General features: G+C 41.6%; 1 protein-coding gene across 5 annotated transcripts in view; it reads left to right on the forward strand.

Moving 5' to 3' along the window:
* DVL3 (dishevelled segment polarity protein 3) overlaps positions 1–12,837 on the forward strand; it is a 77,303-nt gene that overhangs the window by 62,552 nt on the left and 1,914 nt on the right. For all 5 annotated transcript variants that reach the window (XM_040428490.1, XM_040428486.1, XM_040428487.1 and 2 more), the window contains 10 exons: positions 1,831–1,966; positions 3,713–3,806; positions 4,784–4,853; positions 4,951–5,090; positions 5,190–5,266; positions 6,540–6,607; positions 8,975–9,124; positions 9,279–9,410; positions 9,581–9,748; positions 10,711–10,923. In XM_040428490.1, coding sequence (XP_040284424.1) covers positions 1,831–1,966; positions 3,713–3,806; positions 4,784–4,853; positions 4,951–5,090; positions 5,190–5,266; positions 6,540–6,607; positions 8,975–9,124; positions 9,279–9,410; positions 9,581–9,748; positions 10,711–10,923 — 1,248 coding nt within the window. The remainder of the gene's footprint in view (positions 1–1,830; positions 1,967–3,712; positions 3,807–4,783; positions 4,854–4,950; positions 5,091–5,189; positions 5,267–6,539; positions 6,608–8,974; positions 9,125–9,278; positions 9,411–9,580; positions 9,749–10,710; positions 10,924–12,837) is intronic.

Below are 12,837 nucleotides of genomic sequence, written 5' to 3' on the forward strand. Positions count from 1 at the left end.
GCTAGGTACTGTAAGTAAATGATTAAAGCCAGGTCCTCCCCAGCAGCTGATAACAGTGCCTGGGCTGTGTACACTTCTCCCTGTCCCTGCGCTTGGCAGACGCTCCCTCACTCAGCAGAGCTGGAGAATGCAGAGTGGAAGCAGCGCACAACAGGGAAGGGAGATCTGCCATCTGCTCAGTGTATAAATGAAAGCAACATGTGGTAAGAGGACCCCTTTGTGCTGCAGGAGATTAACCCTTTAGGGGGAGGGCTCTGGTTACTGACACTTTTGGGGGGCTATTGTTACTGGCTAGTGAGGGCAGGCGGGATTAGCCTCAGGGTGAGGGCAGTGGCGGCCATCTTAACTGAATAGTGAAATTGCAGTTTTATGCAGACTGGTTGCTAAGGGCTGAATCTTATTAAATATGGGGTAAGTCAGTCTAATAGTAACTGATTCTGGAATATCATGTTATTAGTAACTACATATATGAAAATTGAAATTAGGGTCTAAATGTGACAGTTATCCTTTAAGTTTTCCAGGTCTTCTTTTCATTTTTCTGATATTGTCAGCCACAATACCCTCTCCCCATAATGGCATCAGATTTCGCTTACAAAATGATGATAAATGAAAAAGTATTGTCTATCATTGGTAAAAGTTGTATCTACATAAAAGTGCTCATTATCAATTATTATAACATGGGAATGGTCCTGCAACCTGTGCTGCTTTGGTAGTATGATCCTGTGTAGGTTTGAAATCTGAGGTGGTAGTAACAGTAGTACAGTGGTCTCTCAGGTTAATATTGTATGTTGAGACCATTGTAAGTTGAGTAATGGGTTCCAAAGCCCCAATATATCATCCAAGATGAGAGAAAATGAAGATTTAGGAAAAATAAGCAGATAACTAAGACAGATAAAACATGTCCTTACATATAGCAGTCAGGAATGGCTGCTAACTAGCAACTAATCCAGTTATTTTACCAGAGAGGTGGCCTTGATTGGTTGGATCTGAGTCTGAGACATTGTATGTTGAGTCTGGTTTCAACTGACGATGGGTCAGAAAAGACCATTGTATGTTGAAAATATTGGATCCTGAGGCCATTGTATCTTGAGGGAGCTCTGTAGTACTGAGTCAGGATTATTGTTTAAAAATGGTATTCTGTACCTTTTTATGAAAGTTTCTCCTCTGGTGTCAAAGGTTGCTTCTGAAGATAGAAGGCCTAACATCAGAATATTGTACATATGGTTGGTTCACATCTACGATAAGATTTCCTTTCTGATCCATCAGAAGAACACACAATGGAAAAAAAACCTGATCTGCTATTGGCATCACATGCCAGCTGCAGACGGAGCATATTTCATTTGTATCTGTCATTCACTGACTTTCATGCAAAGAAAAGGGAGTCTCCTCCATTCCATCATGTATCCGATACAAGACGGAGCGGACGGTAACTGAGAATAATGAATGATCAAACCACCCATTCAAGTTCAGGCATAAAACGGAGGGTTTTGTTTTCAATGTTTTTGATCTTCTGATGGGTCAGAAGAATGGAAAACTCAACATAGATGCGAATGAACCCTTAAATATCACTGGGGGGAAAAAAATCTACTGACATGCAATACAAATACAATATGGAGTCTGAATAAAGAGTATATTTCTAAAAATAATGCAAAGTACATAACCTGTTAGATTCGTAAACATACTCTGCAGGATCCTGTCCTTTGCGAATGCATACTTTTCAAAAACTATTGGTTAGTTCCTTCACGAAATAACTAAACTGAAAACTGAATCGAACGACTTGAAGTGCAATTCTAAATCGGGTTGACCAAATGTTTCCATTTTCTCTCGTAGCTCCCAGGCTCAATGGCACATCAAAGATGGAGAGGCGCAGGGATACAGGAGGATATGAAAGCTCGTCCACCCTAATGAGCAGTGAGCTGGACTCAACTAGCTTCTTTGATTCTGATGAGGATGATTCCACCAGCAGGTATGTAGAGATTCTGGACTGCAAGGAATGTGCCAGAAAGGAAGTCTGTGTCTTAGAGCAGAGAACCATTAGTGTTGCTTAATGGTTTTCAATGACAAGTCAAGTTTTTTCACACCCATAAGAACACAGTAATGACTATGGTAGGAAATGATTGAGTCAAATGTAGTTTAATTATATGTTTGGACAAACTGGTGATTACTTCTCTGGAGATCAGGGGTGATCAGTGGTTAAGAGGATGGAAGGGTGAGGACACGCCTCAAATCCTCTTTTGTTGTGGGTCTGTTGGTCTGTCTGAAGTGACATGACAGCCGCCATATCGTGGCAAAGCTTGTGAAATCCTCCCAAGGGCTACACACAGTCATTTTGGGCTACAGGTCTTGCCTCCATCATTTATCCCAAAGGACTGTGTCTTGTTTTTCGGCACACTGAGAAAAATAATTTTTTCACTCATTTTAAGCTTTGTTATTTATTATTATGGTCATATGAAATTGGTCATACACTTATCACCAACTTTAGTGAGGTAGGTGCTTTGTGATTGACAGTGCTAATGGCTAATTTACATGGGTAGATATTTGGGCTAATTATCGGGAACTAAAATTCGTACAAAGAATTTATGGGGGGGGGGGGTGATGAATGATCATAGTAGCGTTAATGAATGAGCAGATAGTTCATATGTGATCATTATCCTTTATGGACCCTAAGGATCCTTTCACACTGGCATATTATCTTTGCCTGAAAGTAGCGCAATTGACGGTATAGCATGTCAGCGCTTGTTTATCTTCATTTACGTGGAGCAATCATTGGCAGTGTATGTGCCTGACTGATCGTTAATGTGGGTCTGTCACATACACTTTTATTGTTGTTGGCAGCCCATCCCTGTGTACGTGGGGCGTTGTGCTGCCGACAACTGATGATTTTTTTTTTCATACACATATCAGATGTGATCACCCAACAACGGAGCTTTTGCTCATTTGTCAGGTGATTGCGGCATGTTTCCCTGGGGCGATGATCAGACAAATGAACAATCATACCCCATCATCGACCTAAAGGACCCCTAACACTAAGCTAATATGGCTAGTTATATGGAAAGGAGGCGTTGCTGACCTTTTCCTCTTATCATAACCTCCTTGTAGTACTTTATCATTGTAGACCACAAATAGAATTATCCTCATAACTGTCCTTAAAAAAAAAAAAAAAAAAAAAAAGGAATATTAGGTCTTTTAATGTTTCACGCTTCAGACTTCCATAACCGCCTTAGACCACCACAAGGATTGACATTAACCCCTTCATACACCATCCTAGACCACCAAATATGCAAACTGCTAAAACACTTCTAATCGCTAGGTATTAGAAGTGATCATGGGGTAGTTTATCATGAGGGGAATTTGTGAAGTGTTTTTTTTTTACTTTGAGTCTACGTTCACATTATTTCTGCAAACTCTATCAAACGTCGCACATGACAATCCTTTACACACTTTTGTCCAGAGCTGTTACTCAAGGTTTTGTATGCCACTGCTCTGCTGGGGTAAGACGGAGGCCTTTTTTGTGACTTTCTAAACCACACTTTCCCACCCACTATTCAAAAGTGATGAGAGTGGAGTAAAAATGCAAAAAGTTGCAAACCTATAATAATGTAAAACACCATATACCACAATTTGTGACTTTTTGATGACCGATTTCTGGTACAAAGGGAATTTATAAATTCCTAGAAGATTTTTAAATATCTAATAAATGTTATGTATGCAGGTTCAGCAATTCCACAGAGCAGAGCAGTGCATCTCGTCTAATGAGGAGACATAAGAGACGCAGAAGAAAACCTAAAGTCCCTCGTATCGAGCGGGTGAGGAGGCAATGTGTACTGATGGTTATGAAATTGCAAGGGCATAAAGGCGAGGAACACTACTGATGGGAAGATGTGGTCTGACTGCATGGCAGTGGACTATTTATTGTCCCCCACTGTCATGCAGTAGCCATCAACGCAACATACGATGAATGATGACTTTTTGCAGAGGCTGTAAAGATGCCGATTAGCACATTGTGACGGTCTGAGTGGTACTTTGACCATACAGCCTGCCAACAACAGTGTCTGTATTCGGCTGACTGCCTGTGGTGGAATGTAGTGATATTTCAGAAGGTGGAGGTTTGCATGCCAACACCCCCAGAACAAAGAGACAGGAGAGCTCAGCTGATTGCTATGCCACTTTGGTTGTGATTAGTTTAGGCTCATGCACACGACCGTATGTTTGGTCCACATCCGATTTGCATATTTTGCGGATCGGATGCAGACCCATACACTTCAATGGGGCTGCAAAAGATGCGGATAGCACACTGTGTGCTGTCTGTATCTCTCTCTGTTCCGTTGCCTTGCAAAAAATATAGAACATGTCCTATACTTGACCGTTTTGCAGACAAGTATAGAACATTTCTACAGGAGTAAAAGAAAAGATGCACACGGCCAGGCCTCATTTCCAGTCGTATGCATGAGGCCTTAGTTTGACCCTTCTTAGAGAACCAAACAGAGCAATATACAGCTCATAGAAAGTCTACGGCCTATACACCTCTTACCCCATATCTACAACGATATTCTAAGCCAATCACAGGCAAAGAGGTATTGTGCCCAGTGTGCAGTGCCATATCAGCATGGCAGAAAAACCACTGCACACAGCAGTGCCGTGTGACCTCAGTGGTTACTGCCGTCATAAGGAAGCAATTATGGGAAACCATTGCCCGCAACTTAAAGCACGTGATTTTAATGGCGAGGGGGCAGAAAACAGCATTGACTACTTTAACAATACAGGTACCTCTTCTGTCTTTCAGTCCTCATCATTCAGCAGTATAACAGACTCTACCATGTCCCTGAATATAATCACTGTCACTCTAAACATGGGTGAGTGTGTCCAAGACATCAGTCTCTAACTGATTCTGACATTTCCTCCCAAGATCTATTTTAATCGTTTTCTATTATTTATTTTTTATTACTTTAGAAAAATACAACTTCCTTGGAATCAGCATTGTTGGACAGAGTAATGAGCGAGGGGATGGAGGAATATACATTGGTTCCATCATGAAAGGAGGAGCAGTGGCTGCTGACGGCAGAATTGAGCCAGGAGATATGTTACTGCAGGTGCTTATCGGAGTCTAAGGATTGCGGAAATTTGGGAGTGGTTTGGTAGAGGGCACAGATGCTCCCCATAGTGTTTTAAATGTTTCTTATTTTTTTCAGGTCAATGACACAAATTTTGAAAACATGAGCAACGATGATGCCGTGAGAGTCCTTAGGGAAATTGTGCACAAGCCAGGGTAAGTCCCTCTTCCAAGCATGGTGCTATAACTGTGGTGCTCCTGTTGTCAGCTTGCTTTAATGGCACATAGTAGCACTTACCTGAATACATTTGTATGGTTAACTCCTAAAATGTCAGTTCTTAGGTTATTCACGACTTTCACTTTAGTGTTCACTAGAAAACTGTGAGGGAATTTGTGCGACCACACAGTACACCGAGTGGCATTTTGCAGCATAGCATGCACCATAGCCACAGACAATACTTCTCTCCTGTTGTGGGGTATGGTGTAGGCTACTAAACAACACCAATCTGTACCTGATATTATTTCTATAAAAGGGAATAAAACCACCCCTAAATTTCACGTCATAAGATATCCACCCACTTATCGTCTCTATTGGAGGGCCATGTGTTGCTCCCATCATCCAGCTTAAAATTGCTTTTGGACATAACATAGATATAGATGAAGCTGGGGCCGTTTGTTAGCTTTCAGTTGTATAGCCTCTTAAGTAAGGTTTGGGGGCCCATATAGTTGGTACATTTTGAGGCACCCTGTATGGTCCTTCGTAGATGCTCTTGTTTAAGCACCCTTGTCTTGTTAAGTTATACTATGTTATGAGCTTTCTTCACCAGTAAGGAACATTTGAGAGGGCTCCTCCTTACATACCACGTGGGAAATCCTTTACCCAGTCAGCTTGAGTCCTTAATTTAAAGAGCTTTTTAGACGTTCATGATGGGGTTGACCTGTTAAAGACTCTGAGTATGTCCTCGTGGCATAAACACTGCAGGTTTTCAGTAAAATCTGCTGTGTTTTTCATTTAAACAAATCTCATCCTCACGCTGCGTAAGAAATCCACAGTGTAAGGACTCATGCACACGACAGTTGTTTTTTGCGTCCGTTTATTTTTATTTTTAGGAGGATCCGTTTTTTTTCCACAGATCCCTTGTAAGAAATGCCTATCCTTGTCCGCAAATGTGAAAAAAGTAGGACATGCACTATTTTTTTTGCTGAAGGGAAACACGGACAACGGACGCGGAACACAAACGGATGAACTTTCAGCATTTTTTTGCTGACCCATTGAAATGAATGGGTCCCCATCCTATCCGCAAAAAAAACGGAACTGAGGCCGAGAAAAACGACTGTTGTGTGCATGAGGCCTAAATTGACCTGTGGTGCAGATTTAAACTTCTCAGCATGTGAATCAATGCTGCTGATTTTCACCCTAAATTATACCCTGTGAAATCATGGGAAAAGCCCCCAGCCGTAATAAGTCTCATGTTGTTCTCTTTTGCAGTCCTATTACTCTTACTGTCGCCAAGTGCTGGGATCCCTCTCCTCGTGGTTGCTTTACTTTGCCAAGAAGTAAGTGCCAGGGAGTAACAGCATCTCAACCTCATCCACTACTTGTTTTCAGCAAAGTAATCCAGGTTTTTTTTTTTTTTGAATGTCAACCCTTGATTACCTTATTATTATTTTTTTTTCATGGTATATCTTCTAGATATATATATATATATATACACACACACTCATCTAAAGAATTATTAGGAACACCTGTTCTATTTCTCATTAATGCAATTATCTAGTCAACCAATCACATGGCAGTTGCTTCAATGCATTTAGGGGTGTGGTCCTGGTCAAGACAATCTCCTGAACTCCAAACTGAATGTCAGAATGGGAAAGAAAGGTGATTTAAGCAATTTTGAGCATGGCATGATTGTTGGTGCCAGACGGGCCGGTCTGAGTATTTCACAATCTGCTCAGTTACTGGGATTTTCACGCACAACCATTTCTAGGGTTTACAAAGAATGGTGTGAAAAGGGAAAAACATCCAGTATGCGGCAGTCCTGTGGGCAAAAATGCCTTGTGGATGCTAGAGGTCAGAGGAGAATGGGCCGACTGATTCAAGCTGATAGAAGAGCAACGTTGACTGAAATAACCACTCGTTACAACCGAGGTATGCAGCAAAGCATTTGTGAAGCCACAACACGCACAACCTTGAGGCGGATGGGCTACAACAGCAGAAGACCCCACCGGGTACCACTCATCTCCACTACAAATAGGAAAAAGAGGCTACAATTTGCACAAGCTCACCAAAATTGGACTGTTGAAGACTGGAAAAATGTTGCCTGGTCTGATGAGTCTCAATTTCTGTTGAGACATTCAAATGGTAGAGTCCGAATTTGGCGTAAACAGAATGAGAACATGTATCCATCCTCTGATGGCTACTTCCAGCAGGATAATGCACCATGTCACAAAGCTCGAATCATTTCAAATTGGTTTCTTGAACATGACAATGAGTTCACTGTACTAAAATGGCCCCCACAGTCACCAGATCTCAACCCAATAGAGCATCTTTGGGATGTGGTGGAACGGGAGCTTCGTGCCCTGGATGTGCATCCCTCAAATCTCCATCAACTGCAAGATGCTATCCTATCAATATGGGCCAACATTTCTAAAGAATGCTATCAGCACCTTGTTGAATCAATGCCACGTAGAATTAAGGCAGTTCTGAAGGCAAAAGGGGGTCCAACACTATTAGTATGGTGTTCCTAATAATTCTTTAGGTGAGTGTATAGCACACACACACACACACACTATAGCATGCTGACTTCCTACAACTGCCATGTTGTATATTAGGGAATATCACCTAATATAATGTCATTTTGAGAATTTGTATATCTTTGGCTGCTTTTTGTGTGTGAGTTTTTTCTTTTGCAGTTGAAATATGCAAAATTCAAGCGCCTATTATGAGGGCACTGCAAATGACAGAATTCAGAGAAGAAAGAATTTAAGCTCTATTATCAACGCTCTCCTTAATGAGGGAACAGATCCAAACATAGCACTAGGCAGTTCCTCACAATTCTGTGTTCTGCCTAATATTCCAATCTCAGTTACTCATAAGACATGCACAAGATTGCTATTGGCCAAACAAGCATTCAGGCGACTGTTATCTAATGTGTATGGCCGTGGGATAGGACAGCACCGCTTCTGGAAATGGGAGTCTATACAGTACTTATCAAGCATGCCAAGAGGTGATGCTTAAAGGGGTTTTCTTGGATTTTAATATTGATGATCTATGCTCAGGATAGGTCATCAATATCAGATCAGTGGGGGTCCGACACCCCCTCCAATCAGCTGGTTGAAGGGCACAGCCTGCAGGTAAACAATGAAGGGAAGCATAACCCCTTCCATATTAGCTGCCTTAAGAGAAGGTGTCAGGGAAAATCATTCAACTCAGGGAGCCACGTGGCGGCTGTGTCTTAAATGGGTTTTCCAGGATTTTAATATTCATCAACATCAGATTAGTGGGAGTCCGACACCCCCACCAATCAGCTGGTTGAAGGGCACAGCCTGCAGGTAAACAATGAAGGGAAGTGCGGTTCTTCAACCAGCTGATCAATGGGGGTATCGGCAGCTAATATGAAAGGGGTTATGCTTACACACAGAAACCTTAATTTGTGCAGGGGAAGGTTCTAGGTGTCTATGTAACAGATGTCATACAGCGGCATGTGTCACCCCTTGACTCCCATTATTTATAAGAAAATAAATAATTAAAAGATATCACATACACTTTTACAGGATTGTGTTGGATGAAATATCGTAGTCTGCTATTCCAGCCTTTTTTTAAGTGGCACACCGGCCACATGGAGGCCATGAAGCCACTTTTTAGCCTTCGTCTGATAGTGGAAACTTATTGACTAGTTTCTGCTTCATGTTGCTTCCCGTCAGGTGAACCAATCAGGCCAATTGACCCAGCTGCGTGGATTTCTCATACAGCAGCAATGACTGGTACCTACCCAGCCTATGGAATGAGCCCATCGATGAGCACAATTACTTCAACCAGCTCCTCTATAACCAGTTCAATACCTGAAACTGAGCGTAAGTGTAATATCGTCATTGCTTCTATTTCTCACACTGAAATGGATATTTTTTTTTTTTTCAGTCATCAAATGTCTCATTTTGATTTAAAAGAAAAAATAAAGTACGAATTCTCTTGTCCCCCTAATAATGACTTCTTTTTGTCTCCTTAAAGGCTTTGATGACTTTCATCTGTCCATACATAGTGACATGGTAACAATAGTGAAGGCAATGAGCTCACCAGAATCTGGATTGGAGGTGCGGGATAGGATGTGGCTTAAAATAACCATCCCCAATGCTTTTATTGGTAAGTAAGGTATCATCAAGAATGGTCATTTACAGAGGATGCACCAAGTATATGCTTACAGTTACCTTTACCCCATGCCATGACCTTCACCGAACACTGCATTGAGATTTAGTGATTTACACTTGTTTTTTTTTTTAATTCCTGCTTTCATAAATTTTTCTGTTTATCAGGCTCCGATGTAGTAGACTGGCTGTATAACCATGTGGAGGGCTTCACAGATCGCCGGGAAGCAAGAAAATATGCTAGCAATCTTCTGAAAGCTGGATACATCCGCCATACAGTCAATAAAATAACATTTTCTGAGCAGTGTTACTACATTTTTGGAGATCTTTGTGGTAGTATGTACCTATCCATTATCCTACCTTGTACAGCTCATGTGGTTCTTGCATTTTATGTACTGTATACGCCTCTTAGAACAGGTTTTCTTCTCTTTTTATATTAGCACTTAAAGCTGTTCCCACAAAGGACAATTATATTTGGGAGATAAATGTTTGATCACTGGGGGCCCTACAGTTGGAAACCCCATAATTTCTAGAATCCCATCGTTCTCACCATACAACCTCGGTGTGGAGGAGTTTGAATGGAGCAGCTGTGAAGCATGTGCGCTGCTGCTCCATTCAAAGTCTTTGGGTGATGGAAACGACCAAATGCTAAAGGTCTATGGACAGACTTCCCTCTATTAGTGATGACTGTCATAACACAAGCTACACTGGTATACTCAACCTGGCCATATATTACATAGTCATCTGTAGGGAGAATGTTTGGCCATCTACAAATGCCTTCAGAAATAGCTGTTCATTGGGGGTCTCCACAGTAGGCAGAGTGCCTGTTTGCTTCATTTGAAAATGGGGTTTTCATGTTGACAGTCCCTTTGACTAGAATTCGACTTCGAGTATTTAGAGCCAGATGTAGCTTACTGGCAAAGTGGTGATTACAGTTACAGTGAATCATTGGGGTTGTTTTGAAACTTGAAAAACTGAAATGAATAAAATGTACTAAAATACAGTGTATATGGGATGAAGGGGCTGGCTGACTGGCTTATTTCAGTAGCCAAACCAGCCGCTTTCTCTGCCGCTGCATACACCATGATAATAGCTGTATTGCTCTCTAGACTTGAGGGCTTACATTTTATTGATTCATCCAACAATATTGTTGAGTATTATAGGGTGATGAAGGGCAGTAAAGCACTCGTTGGTCTTTACCCAGCACTAACTCTACTACCACATCCACTGCGTTCTGAACCATGTGTGTGTTAACTGCAGCATTAAAGCTTTTCTTTTTGTTTCTCTCCATTTATTAGATATGGCAAATCTTTCACTAAATGATCATGACGGTTCCAGTGGGACATCAGATCAGGACACATTGGCTCCTCTTCCACATCCCGGAGCTGCCCCTTGGCCCATGGCTTTCCAGTATCAGTATCCATTGCCTCATCCTTACAGCCCCCATCCAGGATTTCCAGAACCTGGGTATAGCTATGGAGGTGGCAGTGCCGGCAGTCAGCACAGTGAAGGTAAGTAAAGCACTTTAGAAATGCTATGCATTGCAGTGTTTAAAGGCATCACTGCGCTTTCAACAGACTTTGCATTAACTCCTTCCCGACCAGCTCCGTAATAGTACGGCGCAGCGGGATGTGACTTGCCGCCCAGCCTAGTACTATTACGGCGCGCTGATCGGGCGAGTGCAGGAGCTGCACCCGCCCAATTAGCTGCAGGGGACCGGCTGGTCCCGTAAGGCTACTTTCACACTGGCGTTTTGGCTTTCCGTTTGTGAGATCTGTTCAGAGCTCTCACAAGCGGTCCAAAACGGATCAGTTTTGCCCTAATGCATTCTAAATGGAAAAGGATCTGCTCAGAATTCTTCCGTTCTGTCTCCATTCCGCTTTGGAGGCGGACACCAAAACTCTGCTTGCAGTGTTTTGGTGTCCGTCTGATGAAACTGAGCCAAACATTTTCACTGACACAATCTGCCACAATAGAAAGCGGATCCGTCCTCCATTGACTTTCAATAGTGTTCAAGACTGATCCGTCTTGGCTATGTTAAAGATAATTCAAACTGATCCGTTCTGAACGGATGCAGGCGGTTGTATTATCTGAATGGATCAGTCTGTGCAGATCAATGATTGATCCGCACCAAACGCGAGTGTGAAAGTAGCCTTAGCCGGACCCCTGCTGTATGCGCCGGCATCGGTCAAAACACAGATGCCGGCGCATTAACCCCTTCTGTGCCGTGGTCAGCACTGACCGCGACATAGAAGGGGTTTGCTGCGGGTGACGGAGCCCATCGGGTCCCTGCGCTGCTGTAGTCGGGACCTGATGGGTGAGAAGGCAGCCTGATGCCGTGTAATGCATTGCAGAGAGGATCACACCCCCAAAGGTTAAAGTTAGAAATAAAGTAAAAAAAAGTAAAACAAAAGTGTTTTTAATAAAATAAAGTTTTAAGTAAAAAAAGAAAAAAAACTCCCCTTTCCCCTGATTTAAAAAAAACAACCAATATTGGGTATCGCCGCGTCCGTAACAACCAGCTCTATAAAAATATCACATGATTTAACCCCTCAGGTGAACACCGTAAAAAATAAAAACTGTATCACCTTATATTACAAAAATTGAAACACCAAGCGATCAAAAAGGCATATGTCCCCCAAAATAGTACCAATCAAACAGTCACCTCATACCGCAAAAAATTAGACCCTACCTAAGACAATCAGTCAAAAAATAAAAAAGCTATGGCTCTCAGACTATGGAGACACTAAAACTTAAATAAGAAAAAATATACATATTAGGTATTTCCACGTCCGTAACGATCTGCTCTATAAAAATATTACATGATCTAACCCCTCAGATGAACGCTGTAAAAATTAATAAAAACTGTGCCAAAATGACCAATTTTTTGGTCACCTTGATGGTCAAAAAATCATATGTACCCAGAAATGGTACCAATAAAAACGTCAACTCTTCCTGCAAAAAACGAGACAATCGGCATAAAATTTTAAAAAAAAAGAGTTCAGAAAATGGAGACACAAAAACATAATAAAAAAAAAATGCTTTATTATGTAAAACTGAAACAAACAAACAAAGAAAGTAGACCTATTTGATATCATTGCATCCGTAAAAACAACCTGCTCTATAAAAATAGCACATGATCTACCCTGTCAGATGAATGTTTTAAAAAATAAAAACGGTGACAAAACCATTTTTTGGTTACTCTGCCTCACAAAAAATGTGATATAGAGCAATTAAAAATGAAGTACAATGTATCACGAGAAAATAATCTCAGAATGGCTTGGATAAATAAGTGTTCCAAAGTTATTACTACATAAAGTGACACATGTCGGATTTGCAAAAAATGGCCTGGGCAGGAAGGTGAAAACTGGCCCGGGGTAGAAAGGGTTAATCAGTAGTACAGTGTGTCTGTGTATGAGGAATAC

The sequence above is a fragment of the Bufo bufo genome, chromosome 4 (genome assembly GCF_905171765.1).
Source record: "Bufo bufo chromosome 4, aBufBuf1.1, whole genome shotgun sequence".
Classification (NCBI taxonomy): domain Eukaryota; kingdom Metazoa; phylum Chordata; class Amphibia; order Anura; family Bufonidae; genus Bufo; species Bufo bufo.